This window comes from Lonchura striata, chromosome 21 (genome assembly GCF_050655825.1).
Source record: "Lonchura striata isolate lonStrDom1 chromosome 21, ASM5065582v1, whole genome shotgun sequence".
Taxonomy (NCBI): Eukaryota; Metazoa; Chordata; class Aves; order Passeriformes; family Estrildidae; genus Lonchura; species Lonchura striata.
The window spans coordinates 7869143-7888732 of record NC_140723.1 but is presented as its reverse complement, the minus strand read 5'-3'; the positions used below and the strand labels follow the sequence as shown (position 1 = coordinate 7888732).

General features: G+C 52.4%; 1 protein-coding gene across 5 annotated transcripts in view; it reads right to left on the bottom strand.

Moving 5' to 3' along the window:
- The window catches only part of IGSF21 (immunoglobin superfamily member 21), a 51310-nt gene that overhangs the window by 23817 nt on the left and 7903 nt on the right, over positions 1-19590 (bottom strand). The window contains exons 1-2 of one of the 5 annotated variants that reach the window (XM_085559011.1): positions 7135-7420; positions 1328-1440 (exon numbers count right to left, since the gene is read on the bottom strand). In XM_085559011.1, coding sequence (XP_085415137.1) covers positions 1328-1440; positions 7135-7237 — 216 coding nt within the window. In that variant the 5' untranslated portion in view covers positions 7238-7420. Of the gene's footprint in view, positions 1-1327; positions 1441-2086; positions 3169-7134; positions 7421-19590 lie in introns of those variants that run through there. The other 4 variants (XM_085559012.1, XM_085559010.1, XM_085559009.1 and 1 more) reach the window with 4 other exon arrangements.

Below are 19590 nucleotides of genomic sequence, written 5' to 3'. Positions count from 1 at the left end.
CCTTCCTTTCCCAAATAAGATTGCTCTCAAAATTCTCCTTTCCCAAATAAAATTGGCCCCAAAATTCACCTTTCTGAAATAAATCCAACATCCAAATCCTTCCTTTTCCAAAAAAAAAAAACAGGCTCCAAATTCTCCTTTCCCACATAAAATGAGGAGCTTCCCTCCTGTTCAATATCTCCAATTACCAAACATTTTGGGAGCAGGGAAAGTTCTTTTTCCTAAAATCTCTCCATGAAGAGCCCCAAACTTCTCCCCAAACCCCGGATATCCCAAATTTTCCCGATTCCTCCCTTTCCCCCATCGTTTTCCACCTGGCTAGTCTCTTGGCAGAGTGGTGCCAACCTCAGCTCCGACCTCCAAATCCCAACCCAATCCCGAGTCATCCCTAAACCCACCTGGAAAAAAAGGAAGTGGGGCTCCACGCGGAGCCCAGATCCAATGATGACCCCAAGTCCTGATGATCCCAAATCCTGATGATCCCAAATCCTGATGACCCCAAATCCTGATGATCCCAGATCCTGATGATCCCAAATCCTGATGACCCCAAATCCTGATGATCCCACATCCAATGATGATCCCACATCCAATGATGATCCCAAATCCTGATGACCCCACATCCTGATGATCCCAAATCCTGATGATCCCACATCCAATGATGATCCCAAATCCTGATGATCCCAAATCCTGATGACCCCAAATCCTGATGATCCCACATCCAATGATGATCCCACATCCAATGATGATCCCAAATCCTGATGATCCCAAATCCTGATGATCCCAAATCCTGATGACCCCAGATCCAATGATGATCCCAAATCCTGATGACCCCACATCCTGATGATCCCAAATCCTGATGTTCCCAAATCCTGATGTTCCCAAATCCAATGATGATCCCAGATCCTGATGATCCCAAATCCTGATGACCCCAAATCCTGATGATCCCAAATCCTGATGTTCCCAAATCCTGATGTTCCCAAATCCAATGATGATCCCAGATCCTGATGATCCCAAATCCTGATGACCCCAAATCCTGATGACCCCAAATCCTGATGATCCCAAATCCTGATGTTCCCAAATCCAATGATGATCCCAGATCCAAGGATGACCCCACATCCTGATGATCCCAAATCCATCCCGCATCCCTCCCAGCCACATTTTCCCAGGCCAGCCCGGCTGCCTCCCTCCTCCTCCTCCTCCTGCCTGGAATTGATATTCCCATCAGCCGGAGATCTCCTGGTTTTATTCCCTGCCTCATCCAACCCTGACCTTCTGTTCCCGAGGCCGGGCCGGCTCTGCATTCCCATTCCCGAGGCGTCGGACTCACCCGGTACCAGACGATCTCCCGCATTTTCCCGTCGGTTTTGAAGTTGCATTTCAGGGTCACGGCGTCTCCCACCACCACCGGAGGCAGGGGCTCGATGCTGACGGTCAGATAAGCTGGAAAAGTGGGAGGAAAAGGGCCGGGAAAGAGAGCTGAGCTCCAGGGAAGCCGGAATTGCTGTTTGCCAGGAATTGTATGGATTAACGGCACTGGTGGGTGCCAGGGATGGGTTTGGGCCGCCCCAAACGATCCCAAAAAAGTCAAAATGGAAGGAAATCCTGCCTGAATTTGGGAAAACCCCAGCGGCCACCATTCCCTCTGCAAATTCCCGTCCTTCCTACAGCTTTGCCCTGGGCTCCATCGCCTCTCCCCATTCCCTGCCCTGTGCTTCCACAAAACTTCCCAAATTCCTCATTCCCGATGGGAATTCCCCAGCAGCTTCCGCCGAGGATGCACAACTGGAATCCGGCGGTTTTCCAGCTCCTTCCCATCTCCCCACAGGCGGATTCTGGATCCATCCTCACTCCAGAGGGAAAATCGGAGCCCGGGCGGCTCCATCCATCCCTTTTCTCCCTCTTTCCCCTTGATTTGTTGGGAAATTGGGAGCAGGGAGCAGGTGGGGTTGCAGCAGGGACAGGAATTGCATTCCCGGTTTATTTTCCTGCCTCTCCTGCAGCTGTTGGGAATTGATGGATTGACAGCCCGGCAAATCCTCAGCATCGCGTTTAACACCAGGACATCCCAAAAAAAAAACCCCCTCACCCACTCCAAATTCCCTCTTTTTTAATCCCTCCTCGCGCCAGGTGGGAAAAGAGCCCAGCAAAAATCCGGGAAACAGGTGCAGGGCTGGAAACCAGCGATTCCTTTGTGGAAGATGGCCTGGGAGGGGAGAAGGTGAATTCCCGGGATTTTCTGTGCCTCCCAGGCGGTGATCCCGAGGCTCGGCATTCCTTGCAGAACAACGTGGAGGTGTTTGTGCCATAAATCCCAGGCACGACCTGCGGGAGAACACGCTCCGGGAACACGTGCCGGCTGCGGCAGCAGGGCAGCGTGGCCTGGAATACTGAACACCGGGAAAGAGCCAGAAAATCCCGTTTTGTGCTGCTTTTGGGGGGCTGCGGGAACAGCTCTGCGCAAGGAAACGCTGGGGGGGGGAAAGTGGGATTTTTGGAATGTTCGGCTGGGGGTTAAATCCCTTTTCAGCCCCAGATGATGCTTGGAATGAGGGAATTTTGATGCTGCATCCCGGAATCCTGGTTTCCCCGGCTGGGAGCGACCCACATCCTGGCCAACATTCCCTGCCCACCTGGGGCCGGCGTCTGTCCAGCCTCTCCCTGCCTGCCCAGGGTTTATTTTTGTTCCTAAAGCGGGGATTAAATCCCGGCGATTGCCAAGGCTGCACGAGGGCCCCTTGGATCCGGGGCTGTGCGGATGGAAAAGCAGGAACGGGAGGAGGAGGAGGGAGGGAGGAAGGGCAGCCGAGGTCTCTCCGGCTGCCCCGATTCCCCTCGCTCGGCTTTTGACATTTCCGAAGGCCGCGATGAGCAACAGGCACGGAGAAACGGCACGGGGGATGAGCAAATCCTTGGCAGCGCGGCAGGATCCGCCCCAAGGAATTCGGGATGGAGCCTCCGTGCGTGTGGAAGAGCTCTGCCTTTCCATGGAGCCCCCGGTGGGATCGCGGCTCCCGCCTTTCCATGGAGCCCCCGGTGGGATCGCGGCTCCCGCCTGCCCCCGGATCAGCCGGAGATTAAAGGGAGCCGGGGACGAACTGGCAAAGCTGGAGCAAAGATTGGATTTTCCCTCTTGTCCGTGGGATATGGAAATCCAGGAGTTCCCAGCTCGGCATTTCCGGATGTTTTCCATCCCTTTTCCCAAGCTATTCCCTTCCAGACCTGCACACTTCCATGGGAAAGGGATCCATCCCCATCCCAGTCCTGAGCAAAGATTGGATTTTCCCCCCCGTCTGTGGGATATGGGGATCCAGGAGCTCCCAGCTCGGCATTTCCGGATGTTTTCCATCCCTTTTTCCAAGCTATTCCCTTCCAGACCTGCACACTTCCATGGGAAAGGGATCCATCCGCATCCCAGTCCTGAGCAAAGATTGGATTTTCCCTCTTGTCCATGGGATATGGAGATCCAGGAGCTCCCAGCTCGGCATTTCCAGATGTTTTCCATCCCACTTCCCATTATATTCCCTTCCAGACCTGCACACTTCCATGGGAAAGGGATCCATCCCCATCCCAGTCCTGAGCAAAGATTGGATTTTCCCCATGGGAAATGGATCCATCCCCATCCCAGTCCTGAGCAAAGATTGGATTTTCCCTCTTGTCCGTGGGATATGGAGATCCAGGAGCTCCCAGCTCGGCATTTCCGGATTTTTCCATCCCTCTTCCCATTATATTCCCTTCCAGACCTGCACACTTCCATGGGAAAGGGATCCATCCCCATCCCAGTCCTGAGCAAAGATTGGATTTTCCCCATGGGAAATGGATCCATCCCCATCCCAGTCCAGAGCAAAGATTGGATTTTCCCTCTTGTCCGTGGGATATGGAAATCCAGGAGTTCCCAGCTCGGCATTTCCGGATGTTTTCCATCCCTTTTCCCAAGCTATTCCCTTCCAGACCTGCACACTTCCATGGGAAAGGGATCCATCCCAGTCCTGAGCAAAGATTGGATTTTCCCCCCCGTCTGTGGGATATGGGGATCCAGGAGCTCCCAGCTCGGCATTTCCAGATGTTTTCCATCCCTTTTTCCAAGCTATTCCCTTCCAGACCTGCACACTTCCATGGGAAAGGGATCCATCCCCATCCCAGTCCTGAGCAAAGATTGGATTTTCCCTCTTGTCCATGGGATATGGAGATCCAGGAGCTCCCAGCTCGGCATTTCCGGATTTTTCCATCCCTCTTCCCATTATATTCCCTTCCAGACCTGCACACTTCCATGGGAAAGGGATCCATCCCCATCCCAGTCCTGAGCAAAGATTGGATTTTCCCTCTTGTCCATGGGATATGGAGATCCAGGAGCTCCCAGCTCGGCATTTCCGGATTTTTCCATCCCTCTTCCCATTATATTCCCTTCCAGACCTGCACACTTCCATGGGAAAGGGATCCATCCCCATCCCAGTCCTGAGCAAAGATTGGATTTTCCCCATGGGAAATGGATCCATCCCCATCCCAGTCCTGAGCAAAGATTGGATTTTCCCCATGGGAAATGGATCCATCCCCATCCCAGTCCTGAGCAAAGATTGGATTTTCCCTCTTGTCCGTGGGATATGGAAATCCAGGAGTTCCCAGCTCGGCATTTCCGGATGTTTTCCATCCCTTTTCCCAAGCTATTCCCTTCCAGACCTGCACACTTCCATGGGAAAGGGATCCATCCCAGTCCTGAGCAAAGATTGGATTTTCCCCCCCGTCTGTGGGATATGGGGATCCAGGAGCTCCCAGCTCGGCATTTCCAGATGTTTTCCATCCCTTTTTCCAAGCTATTCCCTTCCAGACCTGCACACTTCCATGGGAAAGGGATCCATCCCCATCCCAGTCCTGAGCAAAGATTGGATTTTCCCTCTTGTCCATGGGATATGGAGATCCAGGAGCTCCCAGCTCGGCATTTCCGGATTTTTCCATCCCTCTTCCCATTATATTCCCTTCCAGACCTGCACACTTCCATGGGAAAGGGATCCATCCCCATCCCAGTCCTGAGCAAAGATTGGATTTTCCCTCTTGTCCATGGGATATGGAGATCCAGGAGCTCCCAGCTCGGCATTTCCGGATTTTTCCATCCCTCTTCCCATTATATTCCCTTCCAGACCTGCACACTTCCATGGGAAAGGGATCCATCCCCATCCCAGTCCTGAGCAAAGATTGGATTTTCCCCATGGGAAATGGATCCATCCCCATCCCAGTCCTGAGCAAAGATTGGATTTTCCCCATGGGAAATGGATCCATCCCCATCCCAGTCCTGAGCAAAGATTGGATTTTCCCCCCCGTCTGTGGGATATGGGGATCCAGGAGCTCCCAGCTCGGCATTTCCGGATGTTTTCCATCCCTCTTCCCAAGCTATTCCCTTCCAGACCTGCACACTTCCATGGGAAAGGGATCCATCCCAGTCCTGAGCAAAGATTGGATTTTCCCTCTTGTCCATGGGATATGGAGATCCAGGAGCTCCCAGCTCGGCATTTCCAGATGTTTTCCATCCCTCTTCCCATTATATTCCCTTCCAGACCTGCACACTTCCATGGGAAAGGGATCCATCCCCATCCCAGTCCTGAGCAAAGATTGGATTTTCCCCATGGGAAATGGATCCATCCCCATCCCAGTCCTGAGCAAAGATTGGATTTTCCCCCTCGTCTGTGGGATATGGAGATCCGGGAGCTCCCAGCTCGGCATTTCGACATGTTTTCCATCCCTCTTCCCAACCTATTTCCTTCCAGACCTGCACACTTCCATGGAAAAGGGATCCATCCCCATCCCAGTCCTGAGCAAAGATTGGATTTTCCCCATGGGAAATGGATCCATCCCCATCCCAGTCCAGAGCAAAGATTGGATTTTCCCTCTTGTCCGTGGGATATGGAAATCCAGGAGTTCCCAGCTCGGCATTTCCACATGTTTTCCATCCCTCTTCCCAAGCTATCCCCTTCCAGACCTGCACACTTCCATGGGAAAGGGATCCATCCCCATCCCAGCCCACCCACAGTGGGAATTGGATTTTCCCTCCTGTCCATGGGATCCAGGAGCTCCCAGCTCCGCATTTATGGATGTTTTCCATCCGTTTTCCCATGATATTCCCTTCCAGACCCACGTGCTGCCATGGGAAGAGAAACCATCCCCATCCCAGTCCAGAGCAAATATTGGATTTTCCCTCCTGCCCATGGGATCCAGGAGTTCCCAGCTCGGCATTTCCGGATGTTTTCCATCCCTCTTCCCACGATATTCCCTTCCAAACCCATGCACTTCCATGGGAAATGGATCCATCCCCACCCCAGCGCAGCCAAGGCTTTTGGTGGTGTTTGGACCATTCCCTGATTTTTGGTGGATTTTTAAAGTCAGACAGAACCACGTTTGGGATGTCCCCAGCCACTCCCATGCAGCAAATCCACGCACCCAAGCATTTTTCCAAGGAAATCCCCCTCCAAACCCATCCCTGACCTGCATCTCCTGGGTGGCCAAAAAAAAGAGAAAACAAAATGGGAATTTTTGCCCTCTCGGCTCTCTCCATGTGCTGGAAAACCACTCGGAGCTGGCACTGGGAGCAGCTTCCACCCCTATTCCTGGGAATATCTGGGCTTTAAATCCAGACATTTCATCCCTAAAAACACCAGGGTGGGACCACAGGATGCGCCCGAGCTTTTCCTGCATGGAAAAGATGAAGCTTTGGAGATCCAGGATTTATTGCTCCGGTGCCGTGGGATCAGGATCCCACCAAGAGCTGAATCCAGAGCCCCAGCTGGGCCTGGAAAGGGTGGGAAGGGGAAAATTCCAACGCTCCAAGAGCATCCCTGCCCAAATCCAGAGCAAAACCAGCCCAGAAGTTGTGGAAAAGAAGGAGAGAAGAGGGAGAGGGGAACAGATGCCGAGTCCCCACAGGAGCCGGCCGAGGATGCGTGGAGGGGAGGGGGAAAAACGGGAAAACAAAGGAAAATAAAGCAGGAATCCAGATGGAGCCGTCCAGACCCCGCTGCTCGGCCGTGGCTGATGTGCGAATCCCATCCCTCATCCTCCCCTTCCCTTCGCCTCCCGACAGGGAACGACTGCCGGGAGTCAGCGCTGCTCCCAAGCCTCCCTCGGCTCCCTCTGTTTTTTGGGATTTACTGAGGAGAACAAAGCGGCGGTGACGGGAGCGGCCGGGTGGGAAGAGCTGTTCCAAAAGGAAGAGCCCGTCCCAAATTTCCGTCATCCCTCGCGTTATCGGCATCCCTTTATCAGCGTCCCCTTCTCAGCCTCGCTCCGCTTCCCCTTTGCTCTTTTCAATCCGAGATTTTCCAGAGAATGCCGGGCCGGGCCTCCCCTGGATCGGATTCAGCCCTCTGGAAATTCATCCCTCTGATTAGATGGCAGCCCTGGGGAGGAGAGGATATTTTTGCTGGCAATCGCTGGGAATTCTGGCACTGTCCAGTTTAAGAGGGATTTAAAAAAAAAGGGAAAAGGGAAGGCGGGGGGAGGAGAGGGGGAAGGGAGGGATAAAGGAAATGTCCTTTGAAATCGGGAGTGACGCGTTCAGAAAGGAGAACATCGGAACAAGCTCGGTGCTTCCAATTACAAAAGAGCTCCCAGGGACGAGGCAGGAATTGCTCCAGCCCTGGAAGTGCGGGATGCTGGATAAAAACCCCATTTCCGGCCCTTGCCAGCGTTCCGTGGGGATTTCTGCCCACAGACACAGATGGACACTCCACGGGCATGGCCAGGGATGAAGCACAAGCAGCTGGAATCCCTCCGAGGTTCCTGGCGGGGGTGGAGGGAGCGGATGGAATGGGTGGGAATGTCCCAAGGAAAGACCTTGGAGCGATGGAGCCTTCCAAGGAATCCCAGCGCCACAGGGAGCCCCTTCCACATCTTCCCCGAGTGCCCGATTCCTTCCATCCCACATGGGCATCCAAGATTTATTTATGGAGATCGCCCAGTGCTCCCATTCCCGGATTTCTCAGCTCCCAGTGCTTCCCAAAAATCCGGCCTAAAACCAAGGGAATTCTGGAACTGGATTGGAAGGGACCTTAAAGCTCATCCCGGTCCATGGGCAGGGACCCCTCCCACTATCCCAGGTTGCTCCAAGTCCCGTCCAAGCTTGGACAAATCCCGGGATGGGGCAGCCCCAGCTGAGGATGGATTTTCCCCCTTTCTGTGTCCATCCTTTGAGGAGCAGTCCTTGGAAGCAGCAGCGGATCTGAGCGGAGTGGGAGCTCGGGATGGAGCCAGAGGGGCGATTCTTGGGATCCAGAGGCTCCATCCCCCTCTGGAACGCCCCCGGCATCCTCCAGGAGCCGGTGACAACACAAACACCTCATCATTTTAATTACCCAGTGATTAACGGGGCTTATCCATAATTCCCTCCCATTCCTCCACCTCCCTTTTCCAAGTCGGGGCCGGGATGGGATGGGAAAACCAGGAGGGAACAGGAAAACAGACCCCAGCACCCCCTGAACCAGCGGATATCCCGCAATTCCCGGGATTGAAGGAGAGCAGGAGACATTTTGCCCCTTTCAGTGGGATCTAAAAGGAAGCAAACCCCCCCTGGATAAATCTGGGAGTGCTCCTGCAAATCCCCAACCTCGGAATGTCCGCGGCCACGGCGGATGCGGGGACGGAACCCCCGGATCCGCAAGAACCGAACGCGCCCCGGCTGGCGGTGCTTCGCAACATCTTGTCCATGAAAAATTCAGTAGCTCCAGTTGTTTCTGGGAACGCAGCAAATTCCTTCCCGCTCCCTTCCCGGCTCCGGCCATGCCTTATTTATGACATTCCAGGACAATTTGCAGTCGGAATATGATGCTGCCTCTCATTGTTAACCCGGGAGGGCTCCAAGGGCAAAGAATTCCCAGCTGGCCCCATCCGGAGAGGTGGAATTTTGCTGAATCCGGACCTTTTCCACCTGGAAAGATGCGCCGGGGTTTTATTTCTCATTTAAACGGGAATAAGCGTCTGGCACAGGTTTAACGCCAGCCAGGGAATGGGACGTGGCAGTCGGAATCGGTGCCGCGCTTCCAAGGAAAATGGGCCTTTGGGAAGTGGGAAAAATGGACTGGGGGAGCCTCGTGCTGAGTTTTCCTTGGATATTCAGCTTTGCTTCCCAAAAATCCACCAGCTCAGTGCCAGCGGGGTTAAAGCTCCCCAAGCCTTCCGCGCCTTCCCAAAAGTCATCCTGGCTTTTGGAAAACGGGCGTATTCCCTAAAATAAACCCGGGAAAGTTGGCGTCACCCCCAGGCGAGGAGGAGCCCGGCTGGCAGGGAGCGAATGGCATTAATCCCGGGAAAATGGGATATTAACAGGCCGTGCAGACAATTAAGAGCCGGTAATTAAAATTCCTCTTCCCTCACAAACATCTCATTAGGCGCCGCTTCCCTCCCTCATTTCCATAAGTGGGAGGGAACGATTCCGCAGCTGGATCCGGAATTATTCCTTAGGCGGGGCTGCTGGACCAAATCAGCTCCTAAATTTATTTAGGGATCGGGAGAAAAAGCATGGAATGAGCCGGGGGATGTCCAGCCCGTGCTTTGGGCCCATTTTTCTCCAGTTAATGGGATGCAGAACCTGGCGGATCCCATGGATGTGTCCCGAGCCTCTTTGTGAAGGGAGTCGATGGTTTGGATCAATCCTTTGGATCGATCCATGGATTGAGCGCGGCCCCTTCGGCCTCTCAGCCCCTTTCAAATGAAGATGAAGTGCGGGAATCGCTTCAAGCTGGGTCCCGAGGGCTGTTCCCTGTCCCATTCCGTGGGCAGACCTTGTCGGAATAACGGAATGATGGAATTTTATGGATCAGTTCGGCCCGGAGAAGCCGAGGCTGCTCCATCCCTGGAAGTGTTCGAGGTCTGGTTGGGCTTGGATCATCCTGGGATAGGGAAATCCTGTCCTTGCCCTGGGATCCCTGGGATGGGATTTAAGGTCCCTCCAATCCACCCCATTCCATGATTATCCATATTCATAAAATATGGATGAAGCCAACCCCCAAACCCAGCTTCTCCTCTGGAGATGGAATTTTTAACCACTGTCCAGCTTCCCTTTTTTCCTTAAATCCCAGATTCCTCCTAAGCAAAATATCCCAAAGAAAAGATATCCCAAAATAGCCCAGCCCAAAGAAAAAGGATGAATTCCCGATTTGCTCTGCGCCATGATTCCCAGTATCCTCGTGTCCATGGGAAGCATCTCCAACACCACCTGAGGGCTTCCCAAGGATTGATGCTGATGGATCTTCTGGAAAAATCCATTTTGGGGATGGTTTTCTCCTTGAGATGAGCTCCGGTGTCACTTTTGTGTTCTGGAGGGGTGGGATTGGCTCCGAAATTCCAGCGGCTCCAGAGGCAGCATAAAAATGAGGAGTGAGATCCAAATGGATCCTGCTGGGCTGGAAACATTCCAAACATTCCGGCTCCATGGGATTTTCATCCCCATCGGCACAACCTCAGCACAATAACGGATTTCAGATGGAAAGGGAGAGTTTGGGCACTTTGGGAGTGGAAAGGCCACGGGAAATTTGGGATTTGGGAGCCTCCCAGTGCTGCCGTGTCCCATCTCTCCAATTCCAATCTCTGTCCTCTTCCCACCTCCTCCTTCCCAGATTTCCACCTTTCCCTGTCCAGTTTCCTTCCCACAATGACTCAAGTCCAGCTCTCTCCATTGCCCAATAAATCCCAGGAAAGCTCCAGCGTTTTCCACCTTTGCCGCACGCCTCCTAACAAACAAATCCGGGTGGGATTGACCCGTCGGAATCAGCTCCGTGGCTTGGGCACGGGCTGGAATAAATCCTCAAACGTCTTCATCCGGCTTTTCCCAAGCTCCTCGGAGCTGTTCCGGCTCATTGGAGCACGGGATGAGGGAGCCCATTCCCGCCTTGGCTTCGGCTCGCGGCGTCGATTTTGTGCTTGTTCGACATCCCCGGCACAAATCCACAGGGAATGCGGCGTTCCAGGAAAAAGATGGATGTGTGGAGGGAAAACCGTGACGGCTTTGGCTGGAGGAAGACCAGGCCCTGCTACAAACCCCTGGAATGGCTTTGGAATCATCGTTTGGATGTTCAGGGGATTCCCTCATCCCAAAAATCCGGGGGTTTCCCAGATGCTCAGAGATGTAATTCCATGGTGGATCTAAGGGCTGCATCTCGCCCATCCCAGGGGATAAACCCAGTGGCTACAAAACCAGGGATGCTGGAAAAGTGAGGATTTCAGGATGAAGGCAGGAAAAGCAGGGATGGAGGGAAGCGACATCCACCAGAAAATCAGGGTCAGCTGGATTTGGGAAGTATGTCCTCGGGATAGATGGAACAAAACCAGGGATGCTGGAAAAGTGAGGATTTGGGGGTGAACACGAGAAAACCAGGATTGGAGGGAATAAACACCCATCGGAAAACCAGGATCAGTCAGATTTGGGAAGTATTTCCCTGGGATGGATGGGAATTATCGTCTGTTTGGGACAGAATTCCAACACCCCCAAAACTGAACCCCTATCCGGAAGAGAATCCCTCTCCACGAAACACACGAAGAAGGATCCAAGACCCTTCCAAGGCTTGGGAAACCCCTCCCAATCCCAAAACTCCTTAAATCAACCCCGTCAAGGCGCAGGCGGCGCAGAAAAGATGGATTTTCCCGGCCCACGCCGCTTATCAGCGGGAATGCGGCGTCTGCATTGATATTCCCGGTGATTTATGGGATTTTATCCCCCTGCCCGCACAGCCTGGGAACGCAGGGCCGTAAATCACACATGGAATATTTATCTCCGGATGGGAAGGATGTTTAGGAGCATTTACCGAAGCACTGGGAAGTTTTATTTATAACTTTCCCCCCCCTTTCCACTTCCAACGTTTCCATAAAATCCCTCGGCCTCCCGGCGGTGCTGGACGGGGGAATATTTTATCTCCACGTCTTCATCCCACTGATATTCCCATAAAATAAAATGTTGGACATCCCTCTGGAGCTGCTCAAAGCAGCGGGTTGGGATGGGTTGAGGGGATTTTGGGATGAGCACGAGATGAGTGGCTGGCTTTGGATTTTGGGAAGAGCTTGGAAGGGGTTGTGGGGGTTGGAATTTCAGGAAGAGCTCAGGATGGGTCATTGGGTTGGGATTTTGGGAAGAGCCTGTGATGGGTCAATGGTTTGGGATTTTGGGAAGAGCCTGTGATGGGTCAATGGTTTGGGATTTTGGGAAGAGCCTGTGATGGGTCACTGGTTTGGGATTTTAGGAAGAGCCTGTGATGGGTCATTGGGTCGGAATTTTGGGAAGAGCCTGTGATGGGTCATTGGGTCAGGATTTTGGGAAGAGCCTGTGATGGGTCAATGGTTTGGGATTTTGGGAAGAGCCTGTGATGGGTCATTGGGTCGGAATTTTGGGAAGAGCCTGTGATGGGTCAATGGTTTGGGATTTTGGGAGGAGCCTGTGATGGGTCAATGGTTTGGGATTTTGGGAAGAGCCTGTGATGGGTCATTGGGTCAGGATTTTGGGAAGAGCCTGTGATGGGTCAGTGGTTTGGGATTTTAGGAAGAGCTCCTGGTGGGTTGCTGGATCAGGATTTTGGCACGAGCCGGATGTTTGCCATCATTCCGCTGTCGTTTCTCCTGCTCCTTTAGCCCCATTTCCTCATCATCTAAAGATTTTTCCAGATTTTTCATTTTGTTTGGATCATTTTGGGCGCTTTCGGAATCCAAAATGATGCCTCATCTCGGGAAAGGTGGGAAGGTGAATCCAGCAGTGCCAGATTCCCTCAAAAACCTGGCATCGTCCCTAATTCGGAGCGATGGCTCCGCCGGCACCTCGCGGCCCCTTCCCAGATGTTGGAACAGCTGCGGGAGCCAAAACGGAGCCAAAAATTCTGCAGGGCCAGGCTGGGTCTGAGACGCCTCGTTTGATAAATGGAGATCACGGCCCTCATTTGCATCTATGCAAATATGCAAATCAGGGCTGATTCCTGGCTGCCAATCAACCCCCCAAGCTCATTAAGGCAGAATCCTCCGAATCGGTCATTTCCCGATTTATTCCCATTCCAGAGGGTGAAACCAACAGGTGGGAGGTGCCGCCTCTCATCCCAAATTTTCTCTTTTCCCTATAAACAAACCCCGTTCCTGCAGGATTTCCTGCTCGCCCGTGGGTTTCCTCCACATCAGCTGGACTTTCCTCAGAGTTTTCCACTGGAAGCAGGAATTCCCTCCTGCTGAGAAATCTCAGGAGAGAGTTCCTCCCTCCTTTCTCCAGCAGATCCCAAGGAAACCCGAGAACTGTAAAAAAATCCCAATTTCTCCTTCTTTTCCACCATTTTTTCCAGCTCCCCCCAGCTGCCCTATGGATCACTCTCCAACCCATTTCCATGGATTTTTTTGTCTTTCCCCAGCAAATCCCCAACTCCCCAGACGGGGAATTTTCCTACAATCCCAATTTTGCCAAGCAGGAGAGACCACCGACCACCAAATCCAATGGAATGCCTTTGGAATGGTTTAACATTCCCTAAAATCCTTCCAGCAGAGCATGGTTCCTCCTCAGCACCTGGATTAACCTGGATTAATGCTCCAAGCCGGAATGTCCAGGTGTCCCAGGGCTAAAAATTCCCCCGCTTTGCTTTTCCCTGGTTTTTAATCAAGCAGCTCCACGGAAAAAACAGCGGGATCTGATCTCCGTGTGCAGATGCGGAATTAATCCCGAATTAAGTGTGGCAGGAGAAGGAGAGGCCGTATCCTAATCCCGCACTGAAAAAGATTGGAAACAGGATTTCTCCCCACACCAGCAAATTCCCAGCCCTCCTTTTCCAGCGGCTCTGCATCCCAACAAGGAAGAGATTCCCTCCAGCTGGATGGTCCTGGATTTTCCCAGGAAGTTGCACCCTCTGAATGCCACCCCTGGGCATCAGGATTATGGAAAACCTCACCTGGAATAAAGGATTTTATCCCCAGATGGTGTTGCCAGACAAAATCCATCCCAGGAATGGAATTCCAGAGTGAAAAATGGAATTCTCGTACCTGGTGCTCCTTTTTAGAACCCCAAACGGGAGCTGAGGGATTGGAAAATTGGGAAAAAAATCCCAAACCCCTGGCAGAGCTCAGTCGGTGGTTTTGGGGGAGTTTGCCAACAGCAGATGAGGATTTTCCCGCTGTTCCAGCTCTGTCGGGATGGGGATTACGGCACCAGCTGCCAATTTTGGGAAGCCACGGCTCAGGGTGTTAATCCCGGCTGGAGTTAATCCCAGTGGGAATAATTAACAGAGCGGGAAGGAGGCAGGAGCTGCTCCCTGTCCCTGGAAGTGCTCAAGTCTGGGTTGGAACGACAACCTATGGAAAATGGCCCTGTCCATCCCAAGCCAAAGCATTCCATGGTTCCAGACCTTCCCATGCCTCAGTTTCCCCAGCTGGGAAGGGGAAAGCAAGATCCTTTCCAGCTCATCCAAGATCCAGGAAAATCCTATCCCGGAGTAACAGCAAGGTGTTATCAGAGATCCCAAAAAAATCCTATCCCGGAGTAACAGCAAGGTGTTACCAGAGATCCCAAAAAAATCCCATCCTGGAATAACAGCAAGGGATTTTTAGAGATCCAAAAAAATCCCATCCTGGAATAACAGCGAGGGATTTTTAGAGATCCCAAAAAATCCCATCCTGGAATAATGGGATGGGAATAATGGGAATATTCCCATTCTGGAATAACAGCAGGGATTTATTAGAGATCCCAAAAAATCCTGAAGTAACAGCAAGGGGTTTTTGGAGACCCCAGAAAATCCTGGAATAACAGCAAGGGGATAATTGGAGATCCCAAAAAATCCTGGAATAACAGCCAAGGGATATTGGAGATCCCAAAAAATCCCATCCTGGAAGAACATCAGGGGGTTATCAGAGGTGCTCCTGCTCCCAAAAATAACCTCAAAAAGGAATTTTCCGACCCAAACCACCCCAAAACTCCTCTTTTTCTAGCTTTAGCGGGAGACCCACAGGCTTGGGATGGGACAAAGAGGGAAAATCATTAATTCCATTCAGGAAAGCCGAAGGGTTTTGGCTTGGAAGACCCCACTGGGTTTCCCATCGATTCCAAGCAGGTTTTCCCAAGCCCCGGTGGCCCTGGAGCAGGGGTGACCCTGACCCGGGTGATGAATTCCCTGATTTATTTCTCCACTTGGAGGAAATCCAATTATCCCAGACTTTTGATTGGTGACAAATGAGGAGCCATCGATCCCCGCTCCCTCCCGCTGTTGGCTCCGGGCGATCTCCGCTCCTTCCATCGATTCCTGCACGGAGGAACTGGGAAGGGATCATCAGTACTGATTTTTTGGGATTTTTCCTCCTGAACTCCTTCTCCAGAGGCACGACCTCAGGCACGGGAAGAGAGAGAACCAACACAGCCCATGCAGGAATCCTGGGAGCTCCAAAATCCACTTTGTTTTTGGAATTCCGGGTGTGATGTGCGTCTTTTTCCCAAAAAAAAATACCTGGGGGATGCCTGGGGCACCTGGATCAGCCCCAAAAGGTCCCAGCTCTGCTGGAAAACCCTCGGTATTCCCGAGGGAATGTTCTGGAGGGGTTTGGGAAGGGAAGGGAAGGGAAGGGAAGGGAAGGGAAGGGAAGGGAAGGGAAGGGAAGGGAAGGGAAGGGAAGGGAAGGGAAGGGAAGGGAAGGGAAGGGAAATCCAGACCCTCCATGGCAACAGCCAAAACTCCCACCAGGATTCCCAATGCCAGGATTCGGTCCTAGATTGGAGACACTTCCCAAACTCTCCCTCATCCACCAGGACAGCCGTGATCCCATCCCTTGGGAATGACATGAACTCATCCCTTGGGAATGCCTGATCCCATTCCTTGGGAATGCCGTGATCCCATTCCTTGGGAATGCTTGATCCCATTCCTTGGGAATGCCTGATCCCATCCCTTGGGAATGCCGTGATCCCATTCCTTGGGAATGCTTGATCCCATTCCTTGGGAATACTGTGATCCCATCCCTTGGGAATGACATTAACTCATCCCTTGGGAATGCCTGATCCCATCCCTTGGGAATGCTGTGATCCCATTCCTAGGGAATGCCATGAACTCATCCCTTGGGAAAGCCGTGATCCCATTCCTTGGGAATGCCTGATCCCATCCCTTGGGAATGACATTAACTCATCCCTTGGGAATGCCTGATCCCATCCCTTGGGAATGCCGTGATCCCATCCCTTGGGAACGCTGTGTTCCCATCCCTCGGGATCTCCCTGGCCCAACCCCATCCTGCTCCACCTTTCCCGTCCTGTCCAGCCCCATTCCCTGGGCAAAGCAGGATTGTGATCACCGCTCCCTCTCCTCCGGATTCACACTCGGTGATTGATAATCCCTCTGCACTCCGGGTAATTCCTCATCCCTAATGGGATTAACGGATATCTCCCTCTTCCAGCCCGATTCCAGGTGCTGATTCCCGACACTTCCCCACTCCCACGGAGACGATGTGCGAGGCTCCTCCCTTAATCCCAATCCATCCCCGCTCCGCTGGGAAATCACCGCTAATTAACACCTTCCCTCTCCCAGCACTTCCAGAGCTGTCCCATTATCCATGTTTGGCTTTTCCCGCTGATCCCAAAGGCTGACGGAGCAAAATCCCGGCCCTGATGCCTCCTGTAGCTCTTCTCCTGGAATGTTGTTGTTTTTTGGGATCTTTTCCCTCAGATCTGACATTCCGGGGGTTCTCCCACCCCTGAGATGGAGCAAAGCCGGAAAATCAGGAGGAGATTTTTCCATGGCTCCACATGGTGTCCATGACTCTGTGTTCCCAAATCCATCCCTATTCCCGCATCCATCCTTATTCCTGATGCAAAACTCCCATCCCAATGCCCTCCAGGACACAGAGGATCCTCAGACAAACCACGCATTCCCATTTTTCCTTCCTAAATTTCCCTCCCCTTCCCAGCTTGACCTCCCAGCCAAGCCAAGGAGTGGGACTGGGAATAACAGCGGCAGCCAGACCTTGGAAAAGAGGGAAAAGCACCCGGCAGAGCCTCAGCTCCTCTGGATGTGCCGGGAGGCGGAGGCTCCGCGTTAATAAAACATAACCAAGCGTGGGATCATCCAATATTCCTTTAATTCAGTGCTCTCGGGAGGCGGGAAGAGAGGCCGGGAATGCGGGAGGTTTTCCTGCTCAGCAGGGCGGAGAGGAGTGCCCGGGATGTTAAACATCGGGAAAAGTCCTCCCTTCCCATTCCCATTCCTTTCTCCAGGCTGGAAGTGCTCTCCCTTCTCATTCCCATTCTCATTTTCCAAGCTGGAAATGCTCTCCATTCCCATTCCCATTCCCAACCTATTTTTCAGGCTGGAAGTGCTCCCTATTTCCCATTCCCATTCTCGTTCTCCAGGCTGGAAGTGCTCCCCATTCCCATTCCCATTCCCATTCCCATTCCCATTCCCATTCCCATTCCCATTCCCATTCCCATTTCCTCCCTCCCCCCGAGCTAAAATCATTCCAATCAAATCCTTTCAGCCCAAAAACTCTGGGAATTTTTTCTCCCGCTTTTTTTTCCTCGTGGCAGGAAGCATGAAGCAGATCCGGAGTGTGATCCGTGCAAACCAAAGTGGCGGGAGCATCCCAACAATCCCATTGGCCAAAGCCTCTCTCTCCCTCCATGGAATCTCCCAGATTTTCCTGCCCTAAATAAAAACAGCCCCACAAATTCCAAGGAATGGGAAGGTTTAATCTGGGAAGCGCTTCCCAGAGCTCCTCTCGCCTCCCACTGCCCACACCACAGCAGAAATTCGGGAGGAATCCAAACAATCTCCACTCTTCACAAAGCGCTTCCCTACGGAAAAAAAAAGCTGGAATAACGCAGGGAGACGCAAACAGAACTTCAAAAGAGTCACCAGGAGCTGGCGTTCATGGAAAACATCTCATTGTCCAATTCCAAAGGGAAGGACTCTGCGTGGAGCCGGAGCACTGGAGGAGTTTCCATGCAGGATGGGATCTCTGGGATCCTCGTTCCTGGGAATTGCCTCCTTTGGATCTTTTCTGCAATGGGATCTGCCCATTGCCCGGTGCTTTTCCAGCAGCAGATCCAGCCTCGTATCCCACATGGAAAATCCTGTTCCCCAGCGATCCAGCGTTTCTGTCCCCCATGGAAATTCACAATCGCCAATGGATCCAGCCTGATATCCTGCATGGAATATCCCACCCAGTGGATCTGTTTTTATCCATCCATCCATCCATGCCTTCATCCATCATCTATCCATCCATCATCCATCCATCCATCCATGCCTTCATCCATTATCCATCCATCATCCATCCATTATCCATCCATCATCCATCCATCATCCATCCATCCGTCCATCCATCCATCATCCATCCATCCATCATCCATCCATCCATCCATCATCCATCCATGCCTTCATCCATCCATCCATCATCCATCCATCTCCATCCATCATCCATCCATCCATCATCCATCCATCATCCATCCATCCATGCCTTCATCCATCCACCCATCCATCATCCATCCATCCATCATCCATCCATCTATCCATCCATCCATCTCCATCCATGCCTTCATCCATTATCCATCCATCATCCATCCATCCATCATCCATCCATCCATCCATCATCCATCCATGCCTTCATCCATCCATCCATCATCCATCCATCTCCATCCATCATCCATCCATCCATCATCCATCCATCATCCATCCATCCATGCCTTCATCCATCCACCCATCCATCATCCATCCATCCATCATCCATCCATCTATCCATCCATCCATCTCCATCCATGCCTTCATCCATTATCCATCCATCATCCATCCATCCATCCATCCATCCATCATCCATCCATCATCCATCCATCCATCCATCATCCATCCATCCATCCATCCATCATCCATCCATCCATCCATCATCCATCCATCCATCCATCATCCATCCATCATCCATCCATCCATCCATCCATCATCCATCCATCCATCATCCATCCATCATCCATCCATCCATCCATTCCCCATGGAAAATCCCGCTCCCCAGCAGCTCCCTGGGAATATTTTGGCCTCGTTGGCCTTTCCCAGCCCCCCCAAACCCTCCCACCCCTCTCCGAGTCACGGGGTTCTCCCGCAATCCAACATTCCCTGGTTTATTTTTAGGAGGAAAGCCAGGAAAGCAGCCATATTCCACCCCCGGTTCTTGGGATGCTCCCGGAGCTGCGGAGGGTGGAATGGCAGAGCCCAGGCACGTGGATCCCGTGTTCCCACGTGGGTCCCGTGTTCCCACGTGGATCCCGTGTTCCCACGTGGATCCCGTGCTCCCACACTTTTGTGCAGCTCCATCCACAGGGAATGGGGGTGGCTGGGCTTTAAAAAAGGAGGAGGATTCTCCATGGAGCAGTGGGAGGATCTCAAATCCTGGTCCAGGAATCCAGGCTTGGAATCTTCCAAAGCCTTGGAAGCAGAGCTTTGGAATGTTCTCTCCAGAGGGGCAAAGCTGGCTGGGAATTTCCATCCCATCAAAATCCCTTTCCAGGCAATTCCCACCCAATCCATGGGGTTTTCCCAAAGAGCCACAGAGAACTCAGGGTGATGAAGGGGAACATCTCCATGAGAGGCTCACAGGGGGCTCATCCTCATCCCCTTTATCCCAAAATTGGGATGATCC